The sequence below is a fragment of the Microtus oregoni genome, unplaced genomic scaffold, assembly GCF_018167655.1.
Source record: "Microtus oregoni isolate MIOR12 unplaced genomic scaffold, Mior012 000015F_ref0000493, whole genome shotgun sequence".
Classification (NCBI taxonomy): Eukaryota; Metazoa; Chordata; class Mammalia; order Rodentia; family Cricetidae; genus Microtus; species Microtus oregoni.
This window is the reverse complement of record NW_024543074.1, coordinates 21656408-21668337: the sequence shown is the minus strand read 5'-3', so window position 1 is coordinate 21668337 and position 11930 is coordinate 21656408. Positions and strand designations below refer to the sequence as shown.

General features: G+C 42.8%; 1 protein-coding gene across 1 annotated transcript in view; it reads left to right on the top strand.

The window, feature by feature from the left end:
- The first annotated feature begins 5394 nt into the window (after positions 1-5394).
- The window catches only part of Ssh2 (slingshot protein phosphatase 2), a 245552-nt gene continuing 239016 nt past the window's right edge, over positions 5395-11930 (top strand). The window contains exon 1 of the mRNA XM_041664198.1: positions 5395-5687. Coding sequence (XP_041520132.1) covers positions 5625-5687 — 63 coding nt within the window. The 5' untranslated portion in view covers positions 5395-5624. The remainder of the gene's footprint in view (positions 5688-11930) is intronic.

The window sequence follows — 11930 nt, the reverse complement described above, 5'->3', positions numbered from 1 at the left end:
GGTAGTAGCAATAGTTGAACACAGTTTGTAGTTTTTCTGTAGTTCTGCATTTTTCATCAATTTGAAGACAGCAGTAGTAGCTAGTTAGAGCTTCTGCCTCTTTGGTTTGAGGTCCATGGCTAAATTCCTTCTCTCTCTCTCTCTCTGTTTGTCTCTCTGTCTGTCTCTCTGTCTCTGTCTCTGTCTCTGTCTCTCTCTCTCTCTCTCTCTCTCTCTGTCTCTGTCTCTCTCTCTCTCTCAAAAATAAGCTTTGATTTATTCAGCCTTAGGAAAGGCCTGGAAAGAAACTGGAGTGGTTGGTATTTCTAGGTAAGTCACCTCTGGCCAGAAGCAGTGTCTTCTAGTGATTCTTAAGAGAACTTCCCATAGGGTAAAATGACTTGTCTGAGTATGGGATGGCCTAATGTCCCACTGGGTAGCAAGCATAATAAAGGGATTCCTGAGCAAAGCTAAGGAGCATTACACTACCAGGACATCACTGTCAGAAGCCAGATATGGCACGCATTGCTGTGTGTCATGACTAGTGAGCTTTAGAGCTATCAGAAGGCACATGCCAGGTACCCAAGGAAAAAGACTTGCAGCTTCAAGTAGGGCTGGGAGCATGACAGAAATTCTTAAATGGATTCAACTTTCTCTTTCTTCTCTTTTATATGAATTCTACACTAAATTCCCCCTTGTTTGTGTTTGAGATGCCTTTTCATTATGTGTAAGTTAGTTGGATAATTACTGTTTTACTAATACAGCATACTCTGCAAATTAGAGATTTGTAGTTATTTTGCAATATCTCCTTGATAATAAAGTTTAAATGGCTTTAATGCAGTCATATTATCACAAGAGAGTTTCACATTCTGTCTTCTAGTTGGAGAAAGGTAAGAATGAGCTACAAGACACAAATACCATTTATAATTGTAAAAAAAAATATTTTGAGACAGGGTTTCTCTGTATAACAGTCCTAGCTGTCCTGGAACTAGTTCTTGTAGACTAGGCTGGCCTCAAATTCACAGAGATCTGCCTGCCTCTGCCTCTGAGTGCCGGGATTAAAGGCATGCACCACCACCATCCAGCTTTTACTTGAAAATTTTGAAATGTGACAATTATTTTATATTTTTATTAGCTACATGCATGAACGTAACAATAGCGACTAGGAATAATTGGAAGAGATCATCATTACAGTTTTTCACAGGACATGAACATTGTCATTTCAGTCATAAAATTGCATATTAAACATGTTATGTTTACGGAAGGAATCTCTGACACTTCATTAAATTGTAAAAAAGATTTTATTTAGAAACTTGTGCAGATGAAATATTTAACATCCATAATATCATAAATTCATTGTATTTTTCACTGAAAGTATACATCATTAAGCCAATCACAGTTGCATAAGCCTGTAACTGCAACATTTGGAAGGCTAAGATAGGAGGATCAGGTGTGCAGGACTCAGCTACAAAGTGAGTTCAAGACTAACCTGGGCTGTTTTGAGGGTCATGACAGCAGGAATATGCACAATATGCACCTTTGTTATTGCTGTTGTTTCTTAAGGTATAAGACATACAGAAAATTAATTTTCCCCAAATACCATGTCTTTAAATCTTTTTAAACTTACCCAGTGTGACATGTAAATATTAGTTCATGGCTGTCAGGATGTGAAGAAAAAAAAAGACTGAGAACTATTGCTTCTTAACCTTAGGTCTTTCATGAAATGAAGTGGCTGTGTGAAATATGAGAAGTATCTTTCTGTAGCAAAGGTCAATAGCTTTCAAAGCTTAAGGGCCAGTTGACTTCAGGAATTTCAAGTACCCCTATAGTTTCAGTCATGGACTCCACTGGCATAAACAGGCCTCCAGTTTATGGAGAAGATGGGAAGAGTGAAGGAGCTGTAAGTAAACTGGGGTTTTCATCTTTTGGCTCTGCTGAAAATCCCACTCTTGACTTTTTATTTTCCCATTTAAGCTACCATTGCCAAACTTGGTGATGCCTACCTATAATCCTAGCACTTGTGAGGTAGAGGCAAGAGGAACAGGAGTTCAAGGTTAATCTCTGCTATATAGCAAGTTAGAGACCAGCACAGGAGACCATGTTGTAAACGTATGTGTGCTAACACCCCCCAACACACACATGATGAAACAAATTAAGCTGGTATAGTCAGGGGTTTGGGGGTTTTCATAGTAGATATCACCTCTGAGATCACCAGAAGACCCAGCAGGAACTTGGATCCCATAGAAAAACGGGTAGAAACAAACAACGACAATAAATTTCTTCTCTATAATCCAGCCTAATTCAAAATGGAGCTGTTGAGAGTGGTGGTATACACCTTTAATCCCAGCTCTCAGGAGGCACAGGCAGCCTGGTCTACAGAGCTAGTTCCAGGACAGCCAAGACTACACAGAGAAATTCTGTCTCAAAAAACACAAAAACCAACAAAAAAGGAACTATCTTAAAATCTGTAGTCAAAGCCTGAAAGTTAGTTTTCTTAGAGTCTAGAAAAAGTGACTGAATCCATAGTACCACTGAACTATTATTTAATCATTTGTTGATACGTACACACCTCCTTGACCACAGGCTACGAGCGCCTGTGACACCTTTTGTCCTTTAAGAGGTACCTGCTATTGAGCCTGACGATCTGAGTTTGATATCCATGATCCTCATTGTGGTAGGAGAGAACTATATTCCATGGGTTGTCCTCTGACCTCTACACATGACCATGACATGTGCATGTCCCTCCATTCCACAAATAATGTAAAAAGAGTGTTATTTTCAAAAGGCCGTGTTGACAACACAGCTGTAATCCCTGTGCATTAGCAGTAATGGCAATCAGATCTTAGGGGCTTTGATTTTTTTTTTTTGAGACAAGGTTTCTCTGTTTAACATTTCATGTTTAACAGTCCTGGCTGTCCTGGAACTCGCTCTGTAGACCAGACTGGCCTCAAACTCACCGAGATCCACCTGCCTCTGCCTCTTGGGATTAAAGACGTGTGCCACCACCGCCAGGCTTCGCAGGAGCTTTACTTGCCAGCCAGTATAGCTTAATTGCCTAGTTCCAGGTTCAGTGAGAGACCCTGTCTCAAGAAAAAAAAAATTTCTGACACCTGACATTGACCCCTGTCCTCTACACATGTATGAATTGGCATATAAGTCTTCACAATCACACACACATTTCTACCACACATGCATAGACAGAGAAATAAAAAACAATACCTAGTATATAACATACGTTCAGTGTTCTCTCAACTGATAAAGTTAATAACATGTAGCAATAATTTCAAATCTGTTTCTAATTGAAGGTGTATTTGCTCTATATGTTAGTAAATCAACTTGATATAAACAGTGTGAAGTTGAGTACTATATAACCTAATGTCATCACCTTAGATATGCTGAACAAAAGTGTTGTATACTTACCTACAGTTAATATGTACCTCGACCATTTTCCTAGTTTAGAAAAAGCATGAATCATATCTTTTAATATTTCTCTTTGACTTGAAGGTATTTTCTGCACAAAGGGTACAGTCAGCAAGGCCTCTCTGAACTCAGAACACACTACAGAGAATAGAAAATTATCTTAATTGCATGTAGGGCCTTTTAATTTACATACATAATCTCATTTGATTATGAAAGCCCCTGTGAGCTTGGGTTTCATCATAGAGAATAAGGAACTAGAGCACAAAACGTTCACATCATTTGCATAAGGTTTCTCACACTGGGAACTAGAAGCCAGGTCTGACTCACAGTAGTGCTCTTTCTCACTGTAAGGTAAATAGAACCTAACGTCTCCTCTTCCAGATGACTCTCTTTAGAGTATATTACTAAGTACAAGAAGTTAGTCAATTTTCAACCACATGTCAGTAAGGGAATGAACTACTGAGAATTACTGATTTGGACAGTACTTCTCCTTTGGTTTATGAACACCTTTATTTGAGGTCATTCATTGTTCAGCTATGTAGTTCTTCGTCCTCTACATGGTTTTCTGTTTGGTTTCTAAAATATTGGTTCAAAGTTCTTCCTTCTGAACCTTGCCTTCCTTTTCCTGTTTACGATGGAGCTCTGGGGAAAACACTGTCTCATTTGTGAATCACAGTTCTTTAATTCTTGTCTCCTAGGCACTGTTGATCACCACCAGGGGGCAAAAGCCTACCAGCTAGTTTCTCGGCAGTCCTCCCTACAGAGGGCTGTACAGTACAGGGACCCTCAGTGATCTTCGAAGGAACCTCCCTGCTAATTATTTCAACCACAGGGCCCCAGGGAGAGAACAAAGACTCAGCATAGAGGGCTCTTGTGTCACTTAACCACAAGGCTGAACCAGAAAGAGCTCAGGACAGCCCCGTCAGTTTAAAAGGAGCAATGAGATCCAAGAGTGTTTGAGTGACAACCAGAAAGAGGTGGACTCTAGAAACTGCGGAGTCCTAAGTGCGTGTTTTCGACAGCTTTGAGCTGGACGGTGGCATGTACCAGCTCATCCACTCAACTGTCTCTGTGTAAATAGCAATGGTTAGCACTAAGTGATATTTTTCTTTTTAATCTTGATTTTCCCATTACATTCTTGGTTAATATCGAAAACTTATCATTTAGAAATGTATCCCTTTAAAATGTTTTAAACCTACATTTTCACATCTCTGAAATAATGAAATTTAGGGGGAAAGAAGATAGCTCAACGATCAAATCCTTGTTTAGTGGAGATCTTCACAGTAGGGAGCAAATGGGAGGCAAAGAGCAGGTTGGAGCTTTCCAACTCAGGGTCCAGCTCTCAGTGCCCCTGGGATCCCTCAGCATCTCTTCTCTGGTACAGTGACTGACTTCAGGCAGGTAGTTGAGGAAGCATGAGGGTACCACGAAGTTTCTAGTGTCTACCACGGGGAAATCTTTCTTACGAAAAGGCCCTTTATGACGAGGAGGATGGGAAAGCTCATTAAGAGCCCTCCTGAGAACCAGGTCAAAGCGGGTGGGCTGGTCTCCCAGGTCTAGCCAGAGAAAGCGTAGGGCACCGCGGAGCTCCTTCCCACCAGACAACGTGCTGGCCTCAGGATTTTCACCTCGGATTTCCTCTACGGTGGCTTAGCCTGCGCGCCCCACCTCAGAACCTCAGAAAATGGTTGTCTTCCAGGAGTAAGGACTAGCGGCTCCCCCGCTTCAGGTCCCCTTAGCCGTCTGGCTTCCCCGAACCCTTTCCCATTCTCGCCTCACACCCCTCAGCAGCGGCACAACGGGAAGGAACGGGGAGGCGACAGGCCTCGAGAGCCGACCGGGGAGGAGGGGGCAGCGGCCCGAGGCGCGGCGCGCGCAGTCGGCTCGCTTCCGGCAACTCAAGGGTTACGCCGCGGCGGCGGCGCGCGCCGAGGGGAGAGGCGGTTGCTGACAGGTGGCGCCTGCGCACTGGGAGCGCTCATTGTGCCCCGCAGCTGCCGAACCGCCCGCCTGCCCGCCCGCCGCCCGTTCGGCGCGTCAGTCGGCGAGAGTCCGGTGGTGGGTGCGGAGCCCGGGGCCGTTCCCGCGGCCTCCTCTGCCTCCTCGTCCCCCTCGTTCCTACCCCGCACCCTCCGCCTCTGCCCCCCATCCCGGCTCCGTCACCCTCCCGCCCCCCTACACTCGGGACGAGAATGCCCTGCCCGGGACAACCTAGCAGCGCCTAGATGGCTTTGGTCACGGTCCAGCGGTCGCCCACCCCCAGCACCACCTCCAGCCCCTGCGCCTCGGTGAGTCCCTCCAGGCGGCAGCTCCTCGCTTCTGTCACTGCGGCTCCGCTTTGCCTCAGCGGGTCCCGCCGAACGCCACTGCGCACGCGCCGCGCTGCTTCCCAGGCCTTGGCACCGGGGCTGCCGCGAACCCCCCACACCCTCATCCTACGGGCGAGCAGCGGCGACGGCCAGATGTTGGGTTTCTGGCCCGCATCATCCGGAGCACCCAGCCCCTCACGGCGCTGGCTCGGAAATCTCCCGTAGCATGCTTCCCATGGCTTGAGCACTTCCTTTCGGCTATGAGTCATTCTTGCTTTTCACCCTCCCCCTGCTCTCACCCTCTGTTGCTCTGTTGCAGGGAGGGGAATGGTGGGCTCCGATATTACCCCAGACCCACACCCATATCCCTTACTTACACCATTTTAGGGACCAGACCATTCACTGCGCATCCTTCTTCCGTCTCACCGTGTGTCCTTTTTCACCAGTCGCTGGCGTCTCTCTTGTGCTCCGTGCAGTTCTGGCTTCATTGGGCTGCTCAATGGTAGTTACTCCCTGGTTTCTTCCCTCCCTTCAAAGATGGCAGTGGTCTCCTCTGCCTCTTGGACTTTTACCTTTCTCAGTCAGGTCCCAAAGCATCCGGTACTGCTCGATGACCAGGGCCAATTCCTTTCCACCTCACAGACACTTATGCCTTATGCTCATCGCTCGTGATGGTTGTGCTTGGATGGTTCATGACTTCAGATGCTTGTGTCGCTAAAGGAAGGTTCTTTCCAGAAGGAAAATACCCAGTAACCAGCTTTTTTCCCACTGGGCTTCTCTTTGCCTCCATCCCCACCCCCAACACCTTTACAGCTATATTCTTAGAATTCATTTTTGAGAATACCTGCTAACCTGCCTATTGCACCCGTGTGGTAAAAAAAAAAAAAAAAAGGCTCCTAGATGAAAATATGAACAATTGGAGAAGCTCTTTCCTATAGAATTGTATGTCTTGACGTTGGATTTAGTAGTGTCAAGGTGCAAAGAGGCATTCAGTGAGCACTATGACCTTCCACTGTGTAAAAGAAAGTTGTGTCGTTAATATTTGTTAACTGAGATGTGAGGTTTGGTATCTTGAAAGCATGTTGCCTTGTGATTTCAGTATGGTTTCCTGAATTTCAAAATTTTCTTGCATGTAGTGGTGGTTCCTTCCTTTGCATTTTTAAGTGACTAAGTCAACAACTCTACCCTATTCACGAAATTACTCTATTTTAGATGTTAATTTACCTTGCGTTGTTCCAGGATACAAAACTGAGCTCTTTAGATAGAACATTAGAGAGGCAAATTTTCATTGTTTTAGGGGAGAAGTTTGTAGCAATAAAGTACACTGTTTTGCAAAATAGTTAAGCACACATTGCTAGAAGTATCAAGCAGAGGCAGGGGGCCTTTTGCCAGACAGCTGATATAAGGAATTCCTGCAGTGAGGGTGAGAAAGAGGTTCCAAAGCTTTACGATTCTGTGATTGCACTTCAGAGCTGATAAGATGTTTTAGGGTCTGCTAGAAACAAATACCAGAGGGGTAGGAATGTAGTATTTTCATGAGTAGATTTTTCACTTTATGGTAGATATTTCAAAATTTATAACGTATCTTTAGGCCACCTTAATTCACTCCACTGGTAACTCCTCTGGTTTTTGTGGTTGTCAGGCTACCTAATTTGGACTATGGAAGCAATCAAGAGTGACCATTATAGATACTAAGTCATATCAGTAGATACATACATATGAAGAAGAACCCAGTATTGTAATATTATTTTCTCTGGGCATTGTTGAAAACATTTTATGTTATAATAACATTTATTAAACCATTGTCATACTAATTGGCATGAAGTAAGTGAGTAATATACAGTATAACCACATCTCTTTGACATGCTTCATTGATCAAAGCTTGGGATACTTTAGAATCTTGAAGAATGTTAATAGTCCTTTTTGGCATAGGCAATTAAAATTGGTCATATAAATACTATGGTATTTATTGTAATAAATATTGAGTGGTAAACTCAGTTGTTAAGCTCAATGACGGGTATTCTGTATCCCCTGGTCTGATGATTTCAGTTGTTTATATTTGGCCCTGTGTGTAAAGAACTCCTGGCACTGGTGTGTGTGAGTAACAATCGGCATTGTTAGCACGACGGACAAGCCAGTTATCTTTCCCTTTAAATTGTCTTCCTATTTGACTTCATCCAAAGCTGTGCTCAGCTCAGTTGTCTTGTGGTCCTTGTATTCCAGTATTTGGCTGATGTCTGACCTGCATATAATTTGCTGTTTTATCTCTTGCTGAATGAATAGGTTAGTTGGCTAGTTTTAAAAGTGAGGAGTGCAAAAGGAAGTTAGAACAATTTAATCTTTTGATTACTTTGAAGCATTCTTAATACTTTTTCACTGAGTATGATGGACATTTTAATACTGTCAGATCTTCAGTATTTTCTTTTTTATTAAGCATAAAACAAATTTGGTTACTGTAGTGATTAGTCTTCAACTTGACTGTGAAAATGTGTCCAGAGAGGTTTACAGAGGAGGGAAGATCCACCCTAAATGTGAGCGGCACCATCCCATGGGGTGGGTACTGGTCTGTAAAGAAGGAAAGCCCTAGCACTCCCCTTTCTCTGTTTCCTGCTACCATGCCTTCCCTTCCCTGCCACAAACTGTACTTGTAAACCATGACCCAAAACAAACACTTCCTCCTTAAATTTCTTCTTTTTAGGTGTTTGGTCACAGAATCAAGAGAAGCAACCTAATACAATCACCTATTATGTATGAGTGACCATTATAGATACTAAGTCATAAAAGACATTCACCTGTCTGTCAGATGATGTAATCTGGATAACAGGGCTAGTAGAAGACAAATAATGGGGTGGGAGAATAGAGATGGTGAGGGCAATAGTACTGTATATAGATGGACCATTTTGCAATTATCTGAGTTCAGATTGATATAAGTTCACTAATAGCAAGTATTAATTAGAAAACCAACAACTTCTTATTTCTCTTGGGTTTTCATCTGTACCAGGCATCATGCTAAATACTTTACATACATGACTTAATTCATTTAAGGCAAGGGGTGTTTAAGGGATGTGTCCTGTGCCACTTAGCCAGTGACTGGGATCGTAATTCTAATCCAGATATGCCTAGCCGTTGAAGGGAATATTGAAGTGATGATGATGAGCACATCACAGTAGGTGTCTCTGAAACTAGTTATTGAAACATAATTTGAATTTCTATAAGCCAGGATTGAAGATAAGAGTAAGGTGTCCTAGGTGGAGAAAAGCTATATTTTCTACATTTAAAGTCAGAAAAGCACATGGATTAAATAAGTCAGTGTGAGGATTTGTTTGGACAACAAGAGATAAAAATGAGAGGTAGCCAAGGCTGTAGAGGGACTGCTGAGCCAGGTATTTGGGGCTAATAAAAAAAGGGAATAGAAAGTTCTCCAAATTCTGAGCAAATGTGATCACAGTAGTGTTTTTTTTTTTGTTTGTTTGTTTTTTGATTTTTCGAGACAGGGTTTCTCTGTAGCTTTTCGTTCCTGTCCTGGAACTAGCTCTTGTAGACCAGGCTGGCCTCGAACTCACAGAGATCTGCCTGCCTCTGCCTCCCGAGTGCTGGGATTAAAGGCGAGCACCACCACCGCCCGGCCCTACAGTAGTGTTTTAAGAAAACTGATCTAGGGGGCTGGAGAGATGGCTCAGTGGTTAAGTCCATTGCCTGCTCTTCCAAAGGTCCTGAGTTCAATTCCCAGCAACCACATGGTGGCTCACAACCATCTGGAATGAGGTCTGGTGCCCTCTTCTGGCCTGCAGACATACATACAGACAGAATATTGTATACATAATAAATAAATAAATAAATAAATAAATAAATAAATATTAAAAAAGAAAAGAAAACTGATCTAGAGGCTTTGGGCCAGAGGGATTTTAGGAAAGACAAGAGAGGCCATGAGTTAAGGCTATTGTTGAGGTCTGATCTGGGATTTTGAAATGTTTATGGAAGAGACAGATGTCAAAGATTATGAGAAAGACTAACTCTATATAGAGATAGAGAAATCAGAGATATCAACTTTTGGAATATATTGTTTTTCCTAGAAAATAAATAGTTCTTTTGGGGGCCATTGAAACAAGGTTTCTCTGTATAGCCCTAACTGTCCTGGAACTAGCTCTGTAGATCAGGCTGGCCTCGAACTCAAAGAGATTTGCCTGACTTTGCCTCCCAAATTCTGGGATTAAAGGTGTGCACTATCATCACCCAGCCAAATGTCTCTTAATTAATAGGGGCAATTTAAGAATTCTTGAGCCAGGCTGGAGAGATGGTTCAGCAGGTAAGAGCACTGTCTGCTTTCCCAGAGGTCCTGAGTTCAATTCCCAGCAACCACATGGTGGCTCACAACCATCTGTAATGGGATCTGATGCCCTCTTCTGGCCTGCAGGCATACATGATGATGCTCACATGCAAAAAATTATTCCTGGCCCTCATCTCTATTCATGTTGTGTTAAGAGAAACAGGACTTGTAGCTTGTCTGGGATAACAGTTGCTAATTGAGTAAAGGATCAAGACTTGAGATATAATCAAGAGTACACACTCTTTGGGGATTCATTTATGCTGCAACATCATCTAATTCTGTACAAATCAGTTTGAAATGATGCTCTTATTTGGAGCTTATTAGCTCTTTACACAGAATTCTTATAAGTTAGATATTTAGCTTCCTTTCTTTTAGAGGATCACCAACAGCAAAGTAGAAATGGAAGTTAGCAGGTTCTGGAAAACACAGGGGGTGGGAGAAGGAGAGACGAGAGATACTTCCCATAGGCTGGAAAATGAAAACTGGTGATTTCATGGCAGGAGAAGCTGAAACAAGTGACTGGCAAAAGGCAGTGGAGGCTTGGGGTAAGGCAAGTTGGGTGTTGTATTTCTGTATTTCTGGCACTTAGGGGGCAGTGGCAGGAAGACTGTGAGTTTGGGACCAGTTTGAATTAATAGTGAGTGCCTGACTAGTCTGGGCTACATAGGGAGACATTTTGGAAAGAGGTAGGCAATAGAGGGAAGAATTTAGCATTTCTTTGTGTTTAATGTATCCTTCTCAGACCTACTACTCTCTTATAATTTATAGTTCATAATTATGACCATGAATCATCATAAGAAGGCATAATCTTATTTGGTCTTGATTTGAACAATAAAGATTGAGCATGGTATATTTGATAGTTGTTCATCCAAGTTTCACCAAAGTTTTTTTTTAAATATTTATTTATTTATTATGTATACAATATTCTGTCTGTGTCTATGCCTGCAGGCCAGAAGAGGGCACCAGACCTCATTCCAGATGGTTGTGAGCCACCATGTGGTTGCTGGGAATTGAACTCAGGACCTTTGGAAGAGCAGGCAATGCTCTTAACCTCTGAGCCATCTCTCCAGCCTCTTCACCAAAGTTTTAATGCACATACTTTAGCATTGCAGTGTGATGTGTGCCAAGGGATAAGTGTGTGAGTTTAAAGACAGCGTGGCAGATATTGTAAGACTATCATCAAGGGCAAAGAAAATGTATGATTGGGAAATTCATAATTCATTCACAAACATAGTTCTTTTTTAAAGTTTTTTAAATGAATGTGCTATTTAACACCAGGATGGTAAATGACTCAGTTACAACCTTACAATGATTATTCTTTAAAATAAGTGACCCTTTTTACCTCAGACTAAGTAAGCAATTGAAGGATTTTGAGACAGTCACTGAAAGCAGTGAGTGACTAGAAAAGCTTCAGAACTGAAGTAGGGATTCTTTAAACCTGATGTTCTTCATGAATATTATCCCCTGTAGGTAACCGGTGTTTGTCAGTGCAATAGTTGCCCTCATCGCTTCTTCCTGAAGCTGCTTACCGTGCTGCCTCTGAAAGAAGCAGTGAGCCCTTGTATCCTGGGAATGGCCTGTGGATCCTGGGACAGGGCTGGAGTGTCCCAGCTGCAAAAGCCTGTGGCAGTTGACTGTAGCTGCGCTTGTGAGCCTGTTCCAGATGTCAAAACAAGAGACTTGTTGGGATTAGTTGATTCTTACAGGCAATTTTTCAGGTGGGGGCTGACAGAGTCCTGTTAAAATACCACTTTTTCCTTCAAGACACATACAATGCTCATTCTACCAACATGGGTGGAGTGGTTGGTAGGATGAAGATGGATTTCAGCACCTCGTCTTCTGTCACCTGTGCTCATGACCTCCCCTTACCTTTCACCTTTGGCCCAATGGGGACT